Source organism: Trematosphaeria pertusa (genome assembly GCF_010094035.1).
Source record: "Trematosphaeria pertusa strain CBS 122368 unplaced genomic scaffold BU26scaffold_12, whole genome shotgun sequence".
Classification (NCBI taxonomy): Eukaryota; Fungi; Ascomycota; class Dothideomycetes; order Pleosporales; family Trematosphaeriaceae; genus Trematosphaeria; species Trematosphaeria pertusa.
The window spans coordinates 96,855-114,876 of NW_022987223.1; the positions used below are offsets into that span (position 1 = coordinate 96,855).

An 18,022-nucleotide genomic window follows, 5' to 3' on the forward strand; every position below is an offset into this window, starting at 1 on the left:
GGATAGCAATGATTTCGAAAGCCCTCCCGCCTCTCCCGTCGAAGAAGAAACACCTCACACACAGGACGGGGATGTTGAAGACAAAAAAGGCGAAGACTATGTCTATAATGCTAGGGTTTCGGGAGCTTCTTGGGTTTCTGGGAGGGAGAAGGAGGGAGATTGGATATCGCGAAGGGTGGCGGATGACATGAACAATCCAGGATGCGAGTACAAGGCTTTGAAAGGCGAGCAGTGGATGGCTTTACTGGCCGGGCTGTTTAAATGCTCTCGCGCGCATGGAGATGCCGGGAGCTGTGCGACGTCGAACTGCTTTGGGCACTTCAGTCTAGGTCCCTTTTCATACCCACCGGTGCTCCCTCCTTGCATTTGTTCGGCTGCCAAATTTCCGCATCTTTGATTTGAAAAGTATGCCTGATCTTGCTACGACGTGGAGAAGCAGAAAACTTAACACTTGGTTGCACTGCGCGTTAATGCAGTTACGGCGGGAATGCTTCGGCGACATGATGGTCAGAAAGGTGTGGCAAAGGGGTTGAGCAGTTCGTTGAGAACAGCTAGGCTCTCGGACGACGGGTTAACCTGTGGAGATTGGGAGTTGATTATGTTCTTCCTTAGCTGGAAGGCCCCTTTCATCACGGGAGCTGTGTATGTTGTTAATGGAGGTCCGATCCGCCGGGGTTGTTGCCACTGGAGGGAAAGCGAGTGATAATGGAGTGAATAGTGGAGATGGTTTGGCATTCAGTCCAAAGTGGCTCCGTCAGCATTTGGCACGTGATTTTGGCGCTAAGCGGCTGGTGCGCATCTCGGAGATCTCGGCGCGGGCGGATGCGGCTCTTGGGTCTCGGCCCAAATTTTCGAACTTCGACCGCATCATCCAAACAACCCACGTCGCTCATTCACCATCCGTTCCTGCGCCATCGCAATATCTTACCTCTCCTTCTCCTTTTGTTTTAGCAAGCGCAACCGCTGAGACTGTTTTCCGCCCATGGTTCTTGCCCGCGTGGCTAATCTGTTCAGCCCTGGAATCCCAAGCAGTCTCGTCGATGATGGGAGGAGGGGAGGAGGCTTTGCGATGGAAAGCATGGAATCGCTCCCGGAGATTAGAGAGGAGACACCAGTGCGAGAGGAGGTAGATCACGAGGCTGTGCGGCCGCCGTACATTCATGTAGGGCGACCTTTTCTGGCAGCGAATACCGCTCGATGAACGTCAATTGATCGATTACCGCAGGCTATGTTGGCAGGAGGGATAGGAGGCACGACAGGCGACATGCTGATGCATTCGCTCGATACCGTCAAGACACGGCAACAGGGCGACCCGCACATGCCACCGAAATACACATCCATGGGCAACACATACTACACGATATGGCGGCAGGAGGGCATACGGAAAGGCTTGTATGGTGGAGTGCAACCAGCATTTTTGGGCTCGTTCTCGGGGACGGTGCTGTTCTTCGGCGCATACGAGTGGAGCAAGAGGTGGATGATCGACTACGGCATCACGCCGTCAATCTCGTACTTCACCGCCGGTACGCAGCACGCGTCCATATGTGCGGAGAAAGCAGGAAACTGACAATCTCGCAGGCCTCATCGCAGATCTCGCCGCCGCACCCGTCTACGTCCCCTCCGAAGTCCTCAAGACGCGCCTCCAGCTGCAGGGTCGCTACAACAATCCTTTCTTCAATTCCGGATATAATTACCTCTCTACAGTACACGCAGCGCGCACAATAGCGAGGATCGAAGGTTTTGGCGCGTTGTTCTATGGATACAAAGCGACTCTCTGGCGGGACCTGCCTTTCTCCGCCCTACAATTCGCGTTTTACGAAGAGGAGCGCACGATCGCGAAGCGCTACGTCGGCTCGAATAATATTGGCCTGCCCTTGGAAATCCTGACGGCAGCGAGCGCAGGGGGCATGGCAGGCGTGATAACGACTCCTCTAGATGTCGTGAAAACGCGCATCCAGACCCAGGTCAATGGATCGCCCTCTGCATCGGTGCACCCGGCGACGGCGACGCTCTCTCCCTCCTCGTCCTCGAGACATTCGAGCGCCCCCAAACCCGGTAAACCACCTCCGACGCAATCGAATCGCCCGATATCCACGTCCTCGCCCTCCACCACGCTCCGTGCCCACAGCGCCGCTACCCTCGACACATCATCCGTAATAACAGGGCTGAGGATTATATACAAGACAGAAGGGATATGGGGATGCTTCAGGGGTGTAGGACCGCGCGCTGTTTGGACGTCAGTGCAGTCCGGGACAATGCTGGTGCTGTATCAGACGCTGTTGAAGTGGTTTGAGCAGCACCCGCTGGTTAAGATCGAGAATAATGCTGTGTAGGATTAGCATATTTGTATACTAGGAGGATGTGTGACGAATAAGATTATGCATAGATGGCGTTCAGGAGGAAGTTCGCCCGCGAGCGGCGTGCGATAGACATTTAGAAGCTTGGAATACTATACTCTTGCCAGCAACGAACTTAGTCGCTTTCGAGGGTTATTGTGACAAGGGGTGCATCGGGGCAGGCCATATCAAACGAGGCGGAGGTAGCTTCGGCGGGCCTAGAGGGATAGCTCGTGAAAGAGGGATGTTTGGCAAACTAGAAGCCTTCGGGGACACCTCTCGCTCATGGATGGTGCTGACCAACGACCCATATCGCAGGTGCTTCATCCCGGCCCATGTCCAGGAACAGGCTCACTTCGTCCACATATTCCATATTCCCCCGCTGTAGACCTTTTGTTCGCCCTAGCCTCGGCTAATTACTCTTATTACTCTATTACTCATCCCATCTCCTCCCTCCTTCCCTCGTCTATATAAACGCCCTTCTTCCTTCCCAGAACATTTCTTTTTCTTCACACGTTCGATCTCCACTCGTAGCACTAAAATTCCGTTTGTCTACACTTATGGGTTGGTGTCCTCGCGACTTTCAAAACAGAGACCCTACCAAAATGTCTTCGGAACCTCCCTCGCCTCTCTAAAACACGTTACCATCTCTTTGTATCTTGGTGCTGGTTCCGGGGGTATATAACTACTCCTTTCTCCGCAGCGGTTCTTCTTCCCTGCCCACCTTCCGTTGACTTGGAGAACTAAAAATCCCCCCCGACAGATCCATGCGTGCCTTCTCCCCCGCTTCTAAAGGAGTTGGAGGACCTGGATTATGCGCGTGGAACCTGCGGCGTCTTCTCCAAAAATGGAAAAAAGGCACATATTGCTCGACACCATGTGCACCAAAGCATCTGCTTTGATGTTGTACTTCGTCTATGCTTTCCAGAATAGGCACTGTTCTCAACATATGTGTTTGGAGCACTTCATGTTTTCGAAAATCACCTTACGACTGCTTGTATGGCAAGATCCCAGGCTTCCCTCTTCCAAAACAACTCCTCGAGTGCCCATGTTGTTCTGTCCTTTCCGGAGTTCGAAGACAAGACTACTCAATCAATTACTCTTTACTTGCTCATTTCCGCGTCTATATAAAGCTTTTTTTCTAGGCCGTCCGACGACTTCTTTTCCCTACAATACTTCCTATCGCGAGGGAGACTAAAATCGAATACCCGATCACGATATGGCGGACTCCCTCCTGTGCTTCCTCCAAAGGCTTGACCTATATGTGAGGTGTGGTTGGAGCCTTCGAAGTCTCTTCAAAAAAGACGAGCAGGATACCATGTCCTCGGCCCTGACGTTCCTCTCTCCAAAAGTGAATAACCAAGCGCGCCATGGGCGCATCCCGGCTTTGTCGCTTAAGCTAGACAGCCCGGTGCCCATTAGGCTTCGACTGTCCATATGAATCCCTTCCGGCGACGCGAGACTCTCTTTCCTTACTCCTGAGATCCACTTCGGGCTCCAGAAAAAGCTTGATATTCGCCTCTATGGCGGACCTTTCACCTATCTTCCTAAATCCGCTATCGCCTCGGTTCATGTCCTAGAGGGCCCCCTGCTGCGCGTCTCCAAAAGGACAGAGCTCACCCAATTATTGGCCAGAATCTGCGGTTTTGTCTCAAAAAAGGGCCTGGGTGTTTGCATGTGCGGCTGGCGCTGCTTATGGCGATATGACGGGACAGTCATCCAATCTTCATCCAGTCTTGTGCGGTCTATATAAACCGCTCTTCTGGCAGGCTATCTTCTCCATATATCTCTACCTACTAGACGAGAAGCAAAACCAACCACAGAAGGGGTATAGACGAGCTCACGCCTCAGTGCCTCTGAAATCTCCAATCATTCTAGTCATGTCGTCCGAGACTCCAGCGTCTTCCCACATATCAAAAACTTGGGCACCGATGTTCAATGTTTTGCCCTGTGTTTCTCTCTTTCAAACTCTTGGGATCATTTTGTGTCGTTTAATCGCAGTCTTTCGGCGATCGCTGATTAGGTGGCCCTCTCATCTTCGGCAGCCGTTGCCCTGTCTCTATAAATCCTTCCTCTTCCACCGGAAACGTTTTCTTTCTCTACAAACCCATTCACTGGCGCCGTACTAAAACTCTCACATCCCCCACTATGGCCGAGAACTGTCGTGTCTAAAAGCATGGCACAGCAGTTGATCTATATTTCGGAGCATCCCCTTGTTCAAATTGGTAATAATGCAATACCATGGTTCAGGCTCCGCGACTTCCCTCCAAAATTTTCGACAGACAGTTAACGCGCTTTTCTGCGTCTCGTTCCATTAGATCATCGATGACGTTGTTATTCTGCCTTATGTCCTGGTTTCTGGGAATATAAATCACTTTCAGCTCACTGAACGATGCTCTTCTACTTCTACGTGCTTTTACCAATCGAGAGACAAAAAAATGGAGGATTTAAGCATATGGGCAGGCGCTTTCGTGATTACTAAAAGCTTAATCCGACCTGGCCCATGCTTGGAATCTTTCACTTCCGAGATCATTTGAAAGGAAGTCCTTAGCAGCGTTTATGGCCGGAGTGTGCGGCCCTTTCGTACGAAAATGCGCCAAAGAGTTCGCATGCGTCGATGGCTGGGCGGTACAAACAGCTTGATCTTTTTAACACTTGCCGCCGCTTCGTCTTCCCCTTCACGCGGGGTATATATTTCTCTTCGGCCTCCTCGGGAAGCTAGTTCCTCACACTATTTTCCTCACACAGTTCCGGACCGGGCTCGAAATTAAAAATCGTACGCCAACATGGCATGTTTGAGTGCTGTCAAGCCTCCACAAATCTGTCACCGAGCCGATATGTCTCTTCGGATTTTGGCACCGTCCCAAAACCGATAACGGAGAGAGCCATGACGGGACCTCGGAATCTGCGGTCTGCTTCTGTTGGAAATGCGGAGAGGCAATCTTCCATGCCTCCGTCATCGTTCGGTTCTCGATATATAATTTTCTTTCTCCCCTGACCAACTGTCCTCCTAAAATCTCGAAGTCGCTGGGCACTAAAAGACATGCACCCACGGTGCATGGTCGAGCCTTCGCGTTCGTTCTAAAAGCCGCAGCCCAACACACCATGACTCTGGAGGCTTTTTCACTGTTCAAAACAAATAGGGGTGATATTTGATGATCCAGTCGTCGAGGTTCCGCTCTTAAAACTGGGACAACTTGTGTGATGGCCTTCTCTCTCCTCTGCTTAGACCAACTATTCGGATCTATCATGTCTTGGAGTTTGGTGTCCGAACAATCCCGTCTGCACCGATGGTGTCTAAGTACTCAATATCACCACGGTCCGATTCATGCCTTCTCGCATTGCCAAAACCTTATATATGGTGATCCATGGAAGATACTGTCTCGTGCCGATTTTATTACATCATCCCAGGTTGTTACCTAAGCGTATGGTGTTCCTTTTGATCATCCCTGGATCCGTCAACCCACTGTTGCTCTGTTGGGCGGGGTACTAGATGTATAAACGTCTGCCTTTTGTTATGTTCTTTCACTTTTTCACACGGTTCTCTGCGCGAGGCAAACGAAAACTAAGATGACTATCGCTACATGGTTGGACCTTTCTAAATGCATGCTCCATGTTTACAATGTCTTGGAGCCTTTGAGTGCCTAGGGAATATACGTGTTGAATCAAAATCGGGGCTAGAATTCGAGCGTTCTTTCAAAAATCAGCCGCTGCTTCTGCGAATGCCTGCAGTCCGCCGTTCTTTCTCTGAAGTGGGAAGGCTGGTGTTGCCTGTTCCGAGCTCCACTTTGTAAAATATTGCCAGATATGGTTACTGGTTCTGGTGACCAATTGGCTCATATATATAGCTACTTCATCCCCATGTCCGTCAATCCACTTATACCTCACTTGCTAGTTCCCTGATTACAATCATCCGAGAGCCTGCCAATGGCTGGGGCCTACTCTTCTCTTCAGGCTAAAATCGATGGACATTCCAGCACATGGGCATCTACTGTTCAAATAACCCAACCTACACTCCATAGTAGATGATCTGGCCTCCCCCACATAACCGCAACATCAATATTCGTTAGCATCATCTATAACATGCGTAGATCCAAATCATAAATTCTTTTTCTAATTTGCTACTACCATGGGTGTCCCTCTTGTGCGACCATACGAAGGTAGGGGCCGTGTCAGTTTTGGTCTACGGGAACCATTGAAGTACTGGAATCATCCGTGTCCCTACATAACTCGAAGCCATTCATGGCTTAGCACCCTTCGCTAAGGCTTCATCCCAGACGCGGTTTGTGAACTCCCAAATCTTCTCACCCCATCCGTTCTCTCGATATTGCACGAGCACGTCGTTGTCGGGCACGACTTTATTGAGGTGATTAACGCGCCACGAGCCAGGAACAAACTTGTCGCTCGTCAGCTCGTATGCATGTCTCTCGCCAGACTCCTTTACCGCCATGCCGAAATTGCGAATGATCCATCCTGACACAACTTGCATCACTAACACGATGGCCCACCACACCCATCCGTTCGCCTTCGAGGGATAAGCGGTACGAGGGGTTCCGGTGTGCACCAAACCAGGCGTGGCATGCAGGAATGTGATATGCTTCTGGCTGTCGTTCGCGGCAAGATAATCGAAGGCCAGGCTAGTGCATAGAGTGGTGTGGTTGATGACGGCAATGATGCCCCAGCTCTTCTCCAGACCGATGTCTTCTTCGTTGATTTTCTTCTCCTTGGTACCGTTAAGAATGGAGAGGATGCGCGGATGGGAGGACCGGTGAAGAAGGGGCAGGAGATTCGAGATGAGACGGAGACGCGAGTAGTACGAGACGGCGAAGCATGACTCGAGGCCTTCTTCTGTGTCTATGCTGTCGGTTAGATGTTCGGAAGGGCTTTCTGAAGGTTAAGAATGATACATACAGACTGCTCCTTGAAAGGGCATTCCACCGGGGCTCATGCATATGATGTCAACCTTCTCAGCAGCGGCAGAGATCTGCTTGCATGCCGCGTCAATCGCCGAGATCAGGGCTACCTGGGTCTCGATGAAGACGATGCTGTTCGTGGGGTCGATCTTCTTCAGCTCATCGAGTTTGTCTCCGTAACGCGACGGATCCCGTCCTAGAATGTAGAAGGTCGACGAGTGCAGCAAACCCACCATCTCTCTGAGGGTTGCAGCGCCGATGCCTGCCGTAGCCCCCGCGAACACGCACACTAGGCCGCTATGGCCCTGCGCCGCGAAGCTCGCGTTGCTCTTGCGGATTTTGGAGATATTCACCATTGCTGCAGTTGGTGACCGTATTGGCGTGGGTGGCGTGAAGATGCACTCGGATACGAGAATGGTGGTAACAGGTAAAGGTGCTAGGGGAGTCAGATGTGAGCGGGGTAGCGGGGCGTATTCGCTAGTGCTTAGAACCCCCGTCGCGTCACTTTGAACAGGGGACGAAATTATATTTCCGTTATTTGCTGGATCATCCTCTGTTCCATGGGAGTCGATCATGCGGATGGCGCAGACACCACTGCAATGGTTGTAGCTGCCGCGACATTTAGTGCGATGGAGGCCATGCTGAGATGTGAAAGAAATCATCTTGCACGAACAAGCAGAGCTTTAGCTCCATATCTACCATCGCAGACGGAACTACAAACTTTAACGCTCTGAAATGTTGCGCGTGAAGGCTTTCCAGTTATCCCCAGGACAAGGCAAGGAGAGCCGGCATATAGAGTGCTGTAAACTACGCATAAGGTGACCACGCATACACCACGTTACTTTCCGCTTCAAAGCAAGTATTATCGCATTAGGGTGAATAATCTCGAATCCTCCCGAGCACCAATAAACAATACCTACTAAACTTCAGCTCCTCATACCAATTCTGGAGTAGTCACGCACCGCCCTTCAAGGCGGAAGGCGGAACGGGAGAGACCAGTGCCGAACGGGACTTGCGCGCGCGTCAGCCGCGACCACCTCACGTGCCTCCGCACCCTAGAATGAATCCTTCTTTCTATTCTTCTGCGAACCAGCGTAGAAGCACAGCACGAAGGATGCGCCGACTCTTCCGCCCATGCGGCTATGGGCATTGTTTTATAGCACATTACCTGCTACCTGGGCAGCACATGCCAGGGCCAGTGACGTTGCACCTCATCGAACAAACAGCAGCAGTAATGATATAGACTTATATTTAAACAACATATCCGGCTCTTCCATACTCTCGAATACTCTTTAGAATATCGACCATTGTCTTGGCGTACGTCTTCCTCCTGGATACGGCCATCTCATCCGCTTCAGCCAACGGAGTGTTCGTCCTCAACAACACGCTAGGATCCTGCGCCGATGTCCACTGCTCAATTCCCTCAGACGCCGGTGTTATCGCCTCCTGCCAGGTCACAAACCGTTCATGGGGCATGATAGGCCTCGATACCTTCCCGTCCTTCGCTGCTGGCGATGAAGGCAATTTGACCTAGACGATTGGAACGCACGTGTACGACAACACTGACCCCAACGACGACAAAGTGCGCATCATTGAGAAGGGCTTCTACTTGGGCACTCCGTCTTCAGTTGACCTAAGCGTGGGTGGCTATGGCGGGACTTGCGAGGGCTGCGCTGTCTTTATGTACGGAAACGAAATGATGAGGCCGGCCCGAAACGGGTCATGGCTTTGCGAAGATGTGCTAGGGAAGTCATGCTACGAGTGGGTTATGAAGGAAGCAGTGTACTATGCAACCAAGCAGGAGATCGGCAACGGTTCGGAGACCAGATCGATCGAAGATAAGTGTCGGCGCTTGGAGGATGGGGTTAGAGGGTCTTTTCTGTCTAGCTGTGGCAATCTTACCGGGAACGAGAGGGGCTGGGCTAATGTCACTGCTATCCGTGAGTCCAGCTACTACTCCCTCTACCTTCGGTCCTGGAGTCGCTAACATCCTACCGCAGCACTCACCGGGCCGAATGCTCCCGAGCCACCCTCCCAAGAGCAGAACCAAAGCAGCAACTGCCACCCAACGCTCCCCAAATCCAACGACTTACACGTACAATGACACCGGTACCAACCACTATGACTCCACGACCCAGATGTTCTGGTAGGTGAACCTCGCCCTCAGCGTCTTCTGGCCAAAGAACGACTCTATCCCGGCATTACAGATTCCGGATCCGCATTTGAGCTGCCTTTGGCCGATTGATTTGAACAACAAGATGTTGGAGACTATGCAGTCGGGTTTCACTGTGGCGATGCTCGCCACGCTTGTGGTGGTTTTCATGGCGATGGTTTGACTTGGTTGATGAGAAGCACTTCCGATGTATAATACTGAGCGTTGGAATGGAAGGTTACAACCTCAGAAATTAATTAGTTTAATGCGACCATAGCAACTTTTGCTCGAATTTCCATTGTATCACGTACCACATTTCGCCTCAGCCACTAAAGCTCCCGCAAACCTCCTTAGAAGTCTTCACTTCCAGAGGTTAACTTATGAATACTGATCCGCAAACATGCACAGAATTAGCGCCCATTTACTTTTTGCAGACATGAAGCCCGAAGCGCCACTCTAATTCGAGCTGGCTCCATCAATCGTATTAAAGGGAGCTACCTGCAACTAATCGATGAGCGAAGAAGAGTGCGAGGCTGCACTTATACACTTCTACACCCGCTGTGGAAAATGACTCAAAGAAAGGGACATGCATCCCAGGGTGAGTAAGCCCGGACCCAAGAAGATAATGCTCCTCACCACTACCGAAACAACCCGTGCTCTCCCACCTGGTCCTCACATAAGCAACATCCTCGCGCTATTCTTGTTGTCTTTTCCTCCATGAGACCGAGAAGAGAGTAATTGTGTGGAATCCTCTCCCCAGCCCGCCGCCACATTTACAGCGATGTCCTTTATTTAGAGTCTGGAAGCCATCGCTCGGATGGATAATGTTTTTAGACATTGAGATTGAATACTTGTGAAGAAGAAGGTGGACTGGCGTGAGGTTGATATACTTATAAAGTGTGAGGCCGAAGGGGTGGGAGATGGACGTCTGCAGGCGAAGTGTAATGTGATGGTAGGCAACACCGGTTTCCTTTTGCCCTCGCTGGGTGTTATAAACCCTCTAAATCTCTCTTTCGGTTCCTGGATTTCAGAACAACCCATCGGTTTCAAGTCCAGGCGCTCCTGCAAGCCATGAGGCCATGTTCGATCGGTTTTGGAAGCCCCCGAAACATAGAGATAGTGGCGTGGAGAGGATCAGTGGGGGCTAAGAGAGTCGTGAAAAAGGGCGTTTATATAATCTTTCAGGCGACAAGCCTCGCGCATGACTTGGGATCGCTGTTCAGGGCACATCTCCTGCACACTCCATACTGGCAACACATATGACTGATCCTGGAAATTTGAAGAAGCACAGCATAATGCCCCTCTGCCTCATGCTTTGAAGATGCTCTTGTCTCGGGAACTGCGGAGAGTATCCAAAGGATATAGAATATGGGAACCAAACTGGCCAGCCGCAGGCCTCCGAAGCCATGGTATGGGTGTTTTTATTCTTTAGAACTAAAGAGAAAGTTGCTCTAGGGACAAAGGCAATTAGCACGGGAAAACGCGTCCGGAAATGAAGGCCTCCTCGCCCCCACGGGCAATGTTCCTTATGAGTCGCGGCCCTAGCAGAGCATGATACATGAGGTCCAGTAATGGACGTTGTTGAAGGCGTTCCCGTGAGTCTGCTGATGTAACACTGGAGCCACCTAGGACATATTCGTTGCGTTCTGGAGATTTTAGGCAGCGAGAAGCATGCACATCGTAGACCTAGCTTTTAGAGCCACGGATTTGCATCTGTGAGGAGAAAAGGTACAATGAGAAGAGGGGCTTATATATTTTCCTCTGGAACAGGAATCGCTTTTATCTGATCGATAGGTGGATTCTCTGATGCGAATTCGCCTAGGGTTCCTTCGAAGGAAGTCCAAATTGGTGCTTTTGGGAAGCCGCAACATGGCAGTGGCAGAACTTTCCTTTCGCAGCGTCCAATGTGGCCTCACATATGTAGCTATTCGCTCTCGTCCAGGACATTGTGTTGTCCGATTCGGCTTTTGGATACCTCGAAGCATACGCGGCACCCAGAGACACTTTTAGACCTGCTTTTGCAAAGTTTGTGCAGGATGATAGGGGAAGAGGAGTGGTTTATATACTCCTAGCGAGGAGACCTTGGCGCGGAGACTCGGGTGATTGCGCGTAGTCGGGATTGGGGAGAAGTGCCATACGGCGCGGCATAGAGGCTAATGTGGAAACCTCGGTCAGTGAGGCGGCCGAGCAAGGCATAGAGCTCAAATGCATATGCTGGATCATAGAGACGATAGGCCGATCCCATGAGCGGGACCCATCCGGATTTTTGCCAGGTAGAACTTCTGAATTCCAAGGATTGAATTCCATACACCCAAAGCTCTATGTAGTGGCTTACTGCAGCCTTTCGAGGAACTTTCGGATGCATTTAAAGCTCTCCACGGTCTCGGAAAGCTAGACATAAGCTAAGCAACAGTTCCAGGCGGGTCTGAATCCATGTAGATTTGCATTTTGGAGGCACTCATGGAAACGGCGGCGCGAAACTTTAGAACATCCGGACATGTCAAGTAGCCCCTGAGTTTAGTGGACTGAAGAAGCGTACGAGTGAGGAAGGGAAAGCGAGCGGTATCAGGAAGGGGTTTATATACCCAAGGATACTCGTTTGTGAGGAAGGCTGTGACCGGAGATCTAGTGTCGCACATAGAATGTGTCTCCTAGCTCTGCGAACCGCGAGCGCGCCATCGATGCCTTCCTTGTGTATTTTCGCCTCCTGGGTGATCCGGAAAACTCAAATGAACCAGCCATTATAATCCCCTGCGGATTTTGCAAGCCCGAGAGAAACAAGCGATGGGCGGTTCAGTTGACTCAATCCAAACAGGGCATACGCGGGATTGGCGCGGGTTTTTAGACTGCCCAAAACATATACGTCTACGATGATTTCTTTAGAGAGAGCCAGAAGGGCAGTAGTGAAGAGGAAGAGTAAGCACAGCCGGCGGACGGCGGGTTTATATACACGGGAAGAGTCGCTGAAAGAGAGATGTGGCTGGCCAGCATATCGAGTGAGAAGGTTAGGTTTTACGACTCGCTCCGCAGTCTCCCCGAACACACCATGCAACATTTTCTTCATGCCTTTGAGTCCACTGAATTTGTATGCCGGAAGAGCTATAGCGTAGCGAGATATGATACGAAATTTTGGCGAGAAGAGAAGCGCGCCGGCATGAAGCTGCCTTAATTAAGATTTTAGAACAGAACATGGCCGTCTTTTGGGCATCTTCCAGGGACATACAGACATGCCACTATGGATCGGTAAATTTGGGAGAGCCGAGCAGGAGAAGCGTGTGGGACACGGGGTCGCTTCCCGGACGAGCCGAACCGTGCATGAATATGAAGTCTTTATTTTCGTACCCACATAAGAAATCCTTCAGAACCTTTTAAATCACCCAAGAACATGAGTGAGCTGGGGAGTACTTTTTAGACTCAGCAATGTGAGGGTGTGGGGAAGAAGTTCGCGAGGTGGGAAGAGCGGTTTATATACCTTCGAGAAGGCGGGAATCTTGCTCCGTGCATTTGAAGAAGACATGTGCGAGCGCACATCGAAGGAACTTCCAGGGGCTGATGGAGAGCCGTCCTGAGTAGGATATCGACACGTGTAGCTCGTTGAGATCGGAGCATGCAGACGTGAGTTTCAATTGTCGAAGCCCTTCCAACGATTCGCACGCTCGTATCCACCTATAGCGACACCGACTAATAAGATATTGTGAGTCTACTCCCGACGCAGCATATCGATGTACTTGCTATGCCTTTTCAGCAAACTGGATACCGTATGGGCGTTGAGCGGAAAAGTCCAAGCGCGCATGGGCGATCGCGAGGTTTCTCTTTAGCGACCAAGAACCATGCCTTTTTTCTGCGGTAAGCTTTTTTAGTCCCAGAGAAACGAGCGTGTGGAGAAGGAAAACACTACAGCTTCGAGGGGGATTTATATACCCTCCGCCGAGCGGGCCGTGTCGGAGCGTCGTCAGCTTTTCACTTGCGAAGGACATAGATCCGCGAGAAAGACCGGATGATGAGCGCCAGGGCTACTCCTTTCTCGAGCTCTATCTCAGGGCCCTCTTCGAGTATTCCCAAGGGGGCGACACACATGTGCTGGCGGAGCGCGACTTTTGGAGGGCGGCGGGAAGGACATGCGAAATGGGCAATCCGGTTTTTAGTCGCCACATGGGTATAGACTGCCCGAGATTTAGGAAGGGCTAAGCCATGAATGTCCAGGGATAAATTTTAGTCTCTGGGTAGAAGTGCACGAAGAAAGGAGGAATGAGAGCGCCGAGAGGTTTATATGGACGTGTGAAAGGATATGAGGTCTGTGCACCAGGTGTTCCACGGGGATGAGGCTGGAGAGGAGACGAGACGGATAGATTACTGGACACTGAAGGCCTCGCGAAGATATCTAACATGCACTACGAAACAATAACGGTTACTAATTCTTACCATCCACGCTCACTCACAGCTTCGCTCCCATCTCCTTCTTTGCCGTCTCCCTCAACACCCTCTTCAAGATCTTCCCACTCGCCGTCTTAGGAATCGCATCTACGAATTTGACACCCCCATCAAGTCTCTTATACTTGGCCAGCCTTCCTGCCGCATACTCCACCACCTCTGCCTCGGTTAGCTTCGCTCCGGGACGAAGGACGACGTACGCGCGCGGCAGCTCGCCGTCGCGCGAGGTAGCGGAGATGGCTGTGGCGGGAATGCCGATGACGCCGGCGTCGACGATGTCTGAGTGCGAGAGGAGGGTGGCTTCAAGCTCGGGGGGCGCGACTTGGAAGCCGCGGACTTTGATGAGCTCCTATGGGGCGTGTTAGCGGGGGAAGTTGCGCGGACATTATGTAGCTGGAAGGGAAGTGGGGAGGATACCTTCTTGCGATCCACGATATACCATAGTTCTGTCTCGCCATCCATATATGCGATATCTCCAGTGTGGAAGAAGCTGTCACTGTCAAAGTCCCGTGTGTTCGCCTCTTCATTCTCAAAATAGCCCCTTGTAACCGTCGGGCCACGGATACACAGCTCCCCGCGCACGCCTGGTGCACTGATATCGATACCGTCGTCAGCAACGAGCTTAACATCCAGATTGTTCAACATCCTCCCCACGCTTCCAGTCGTATCATGTTCGGATGGCGAGAACATGCTAGCAATGCAACTTGTCTCCGTCATCCCCCAAACCTGGGTAAACGGCGCGTCATCCGCCAGAAGCGCCTTAAGTCTCGCCTGCGGTCCTTTATCCAGCGGCGCGGCGCCACACATAGCGCTCTTCACGCTCTTCAAATTATATTTGTTCCTGGCTGGACTCATGATAATCGCAATTGCCATCGGTGGGACCACAAGCAGTTCGGTGGCCTGGTACTCTTGGATGTAGTTGAGGAAGAGCTCGAGGTCGAAGCGGCGCATGATGTAGGTAGTGACACCGTCACGAAAGGGGCCTATTATGGTGGAGGGAGTGCTGGCGACGTGGAAGATGGGGAGAGCGAGGAGACGGGTGGAGGGGAAGGGGCGCGGGTAGTCTTCAAAGACGATGGTGTGTTCGGCGATGAAGTTGCGGTGGGTTAGTTGAACGGCTTTTGGGAGACCAGTGGTTCCAGAGGAGAACATCAGCATACAGTTGGTGGTTGCGCTGGCGGAGGGGTCTGTGAAGCGTGGCCTGTTTGAAAGTCGTTAATCACAATCTATACGCGAAAGACGCCGAAGGTGGGGGGGAAATTGCATACCAATCCACTTCACCATGCTCCAGTAACGTCTTCCATCCTTTGAATCCATTGGGAATGGTCTGGCCCATGCTATTGAAGATGAAAATGTTCTCCTTTGGCACATCGTGCTTCGCCTCAAGCATAGGCTTCAGAATTTCGGGCTCAGTAATGATGAACTTGGCATGAAGCGTGTTCACATGGTGTGTGAGCTCGTGAGATGTATAGCTTGGGTTAGTGCCGGAGTAGATTCCGCCGGCAGCAATGATGCCTAGGACGATGACGGGATAATAGATCTGCAAGCGTCGTTAGACGATAAGGCCAAATGGGAACTGGAAAAGTTACAGCGGACATCGTTGAAGGAGGCCACGACGACGCAGTCGCCCTTTTGAAGCCCATGCGTTAGCAGGCCCGCTGCGACTTTGCGGATCAACGAGCGGCCTTCCCTTCCAGATATTGAGCGCGACGGATTAGATGGATCGATGTAGACCTACGAAGTCCGTTAGAAGCGGTCTGCATCACACGCATTGACGACCTACAGGCTTGTCTAGATCATACTTCGGGCTATCGAACATCCATGACAGCAAGTCCTGAGATGGAATTGGGGAGTGCTTCTTCGCAAGGAAAGGCATGTTGTGAGGGCATTCGTACAAGATAGCTTGAGAATGTATAGGATGGATTTTGTACAGCGCAAGCGCATCAGCAGGCGATAAGCTGCCGTATTTAAGGGCCGAGGCTGTCAGCAGCTATTGATCTCCCTGTTTATGGCTTGACACAAACTAGCTGGATCAGGCGTGCCAGGGACGTTACGTGTAAGACGACGCCCGAGCCGTTGAGCGTCATTATTCCCGCGCATATCGTTTCGGGATAGGAGGGCTGCCGAGCAGACGTCCGGCCTTGAAAGCTGCGAGGACTCTTAACTTTTCGGGGCGGGCGATTCGGCGTCGGAGCTTCTGGTTGGAGCGGCGAGCTGTGGGTGACTGGAGTGCGGAGGCGGACGTGGCGGGGAACGTCTTGGCGGTGAATGGCTGACGCTAACGAGGCGAAGTGGCCCAAGCTCCAGCCCCACGCTTGCCGCGGGTTCCCACACCTGCACAAGAGCCTCTGCCTCTCTTTGATGCTCCGTACACTCTCGTCTCGGTTTATTATACGCCCAGCACCCCTCTACCGTAAGCAAGCCCGCGCGCTCCGATACAACCGCAGAATGGCCGAACCAATCCCATTGAGCGAGATTCCCACCCTCAGCTTGCTCTACAAGCTCAACCGCATCGCACCCATCGACGACGACACCTCGCCCGCATACGCACCCAATGCCACCTACAACGACAAGATCTCCGTGATCCGGCAAGACATCACCGTGCTCGCCGTCGACTCCATCGTCAACGCCGCCAACAACTCGCTGCTGGGCGGTGGCGGCGTCGACGGGGCCATCCACCGCGCAGCCGGTCCGGAGCTCCTCGACGAATGCGAGACGCTCGACGGCTGCGACACCGGATCCGCGAAGATAACAGACGGCTACCGCCTCCCCGCGAAGAAAGTCATACACGCCGTAGGCCCAATATACTGGTCAACTAAGTCAGAGGGCACGCATGCCGAGCTGCTGTCAGGCTGCTATCGCAGGAGTTTAGAGCTCGCGATCGAGAATGGGCTGAAGAGCATTGCGTTTAGTGCGCTGAGCACGGGTATCTACGGGTATCCGAGCGAGGAGGCGAGCGAGGTCGCGCTAGAGACCGTGAGGAAGTTCCTCGAGGAGGGGAACGCGGATGAGATGGAGAGGATTGTTTTCTGCAACTTTATGCAGAAGGATGAGGATGCGTACTTTAAGAACATCCCGTGAGTGGACGTGTGTGCTCTTCAAGGCCGGAGGATTAACTGTCAGGGATAGGAAATACTTCCCACCTACAGCTACCGAAGAGAAAGCCGAAGAGAACGCGGAGGAGGACGCGGCAGAGAAGTCGACCGACGAGACCGAACTCGCTGCCAAGCTGCCCGATGCCCCCACCGCCGAGCCGAAAGATCCCGAGGAGCCATCACAGAAGAAGCAGAGGACCGAGATGGCAGAGGATGACTTCGTAGTCGTGGACAAGGAGGATGCAAAGGAGGCTAAGGATGATGCACCGAAAGCGGACCTGTGAAGCCAGCATCTCTTACGAAGGGCATGATATGGTTTGTTTGCCGGGTCTGATGGCCCTAAATACGCGGCGTTATAGGGGATTGCATGCATAGAGTATACCCTGGAGATGAGTTGAAAGGGGACATTATGATTGAATGCCTGATAGAGAGTGTGGACGTATCTTGTCTGTACTGCTTTGTTTTCATGCCGCAGTTTACGCCACTCGAAGACGGAATCCGCCATTAGATGCGGCCGTGGCTAATGCAAATATTGCATGCTTCCTAAGGTTCTCATCTCTCCTACCGGTCGTCGCATCAGACTAAACGGCTAACAATCGGCTAGTCCGACCGCATCTTTTTCTGTATGCGGCAGAGAGCAGTAAACCTCAGCCTTGCCTCCTGCAGATTCCCGCCGGACCGGCTCGACCGGGCTGTGCATTCATACTTGCCTTCGAGCGTGTCTGTATGGCTGCAGGCGATATTTTCATTTTTAGAAGACCGCCAATCACCAAGGCCGATTCCGCGGCAGTCAGGCTGCGTTACATTTTCAACGCATCGTTATTTGTTGGCAAGTCTTGAACCCGTCAGCGGCTGATAAAATTACAGTTTGTTTTTCGTCTGTGTAACGCCCAGCGTGGCTTTTTGAATGTTCGAGAGGTTCTTAAAATGGCCGAATCTCCACTTGCTATCAGTCCGCGACCAACCCAAAATGCCTCAGCATTCCATATACAGCGCTATGAGTGACCTAGACGGGGACGAGTCGATATCTAAGACGGCCCGAGATGACGTCAGCGGAAAGAAAGAAGAGGACATTCCCAAGGCTGAGCTGGGGCG

General features: G+C 52.0%; 5 protein-coding genes across 5 annotated transcripts; 3 read left to right on the forward strand and 2 right to left on the reverse strand.

Moving 5' to 3' along the window:
• The first annotated feature begins 861 nt into the window (after positions 1–861).
• On the forward strand, positions 862–2,560 carry BU26DRAFT_462098 (mitochondrial carrier protein-like protein). The gene is made up of 3 exons (XM_033825080.1): positions 862–1,162; positions 1,226–1,523; positions 1,579–2,560. The coding sequence occupies exons 1-3, from the start codon at positions 983–985 to the stop codon at positions 2,331–2,333; spliced, it is 1,233 nt and encodes a 410-aa protein (XP_033680300.1). The 5' UTR covers positions 862–982; the 3' UTR covers positions 2,334–2,560.
• Positions 2,561–6,576: 4,016 nt separating this feature from the next.
• BU26DRAFT_489438 (uncharacterized protein) lies at positions 6,577–7,622 on the reverse strand (the record flags this gene model as incomplete). Its single annotated transcript, XM_033826018.1, has 2 exons — positions 7,248–7,622; positions 6,577–7,190 (listed from the first exon to the last, which is right to left on the reverse strand). The coding sequence occupies exons 1-2, from the start codon at positions 7,603–7,605 to the stop codon at positions 6,577–6,579; spliced, it is 972 nt and encodes a 323-aa protein (XP_033680301.1). The 5' UTR covers positions 7,606–7,622.
• Positions 7,623–8,945: 1,323 nt separating this feature from the next.
• On the forward strand, positions 8,946–9,353 carry BU26DRAFT_567893 (uncharacterized protein; the record flags this gene model as incomplete). The annotated part of the gene is made up of 2 exons (XM_033833711.1): positions 8,946–9,189; positions 9,250–9,353. The coding sequence occupies 2 exons, from the start codon at positions 8,946–8,948 to the stop codon at positions 9,351–9,353; spliced, it is 348 nt and encodes a 115-aa protein (XP_033680302.1).
• A 4,387-nt stretch (positions 9,354–13,740) lies between these two features.
• Positions 13,741–16,052, reverse strand: BU26DRAFT_521798 (amp dependent CoA ligase). Its single transcript, XM_033829627.1, has 5 exons — positions 15,616–16,052; positions 15,429–15,566; positions 15,101–15,372; positions 14,250–15,033; positions 13,741–14,181 (listed from the first exon to the last, which is right to left on the reverse strand). Exons 1-5 carry the CDS (start codon positions 15,706–15,708, stop codon positions 13,837–13,839), a joined length of 1,632 nt encoding a protein of 543 aa, XP_033680303.1. The 5' UTR covers positions 15,709–16,052; the 3' UTR covers positions 13,741–13,836.
• A 121-nt stretch (positions 16,053–16,173) lies between these two features.
• Positions 16,174–17,687, forward strand: BU26DRAFT_542205 (A1pp-domain-containing protein). Its single transcript, XM_033831630.1, has 3 exons — positions 16,174–16,909; positions 16,962–17,475; positions 17,532–17,687. Exons 1-2 carry the CDS (start codon positions 16,194–16,196, stop codon positions 17,209–17,211), a joined length of 966 nt encoding a protein of 321 aa, XP_033680304.1. The 5' UTR covers positions 16,174–16,193; the 3' UTR covers positions 17,212–17,475; positions 17,532–17,687.
• Positions 17,688–18,022: the final 335 nt, after the last annotated feature.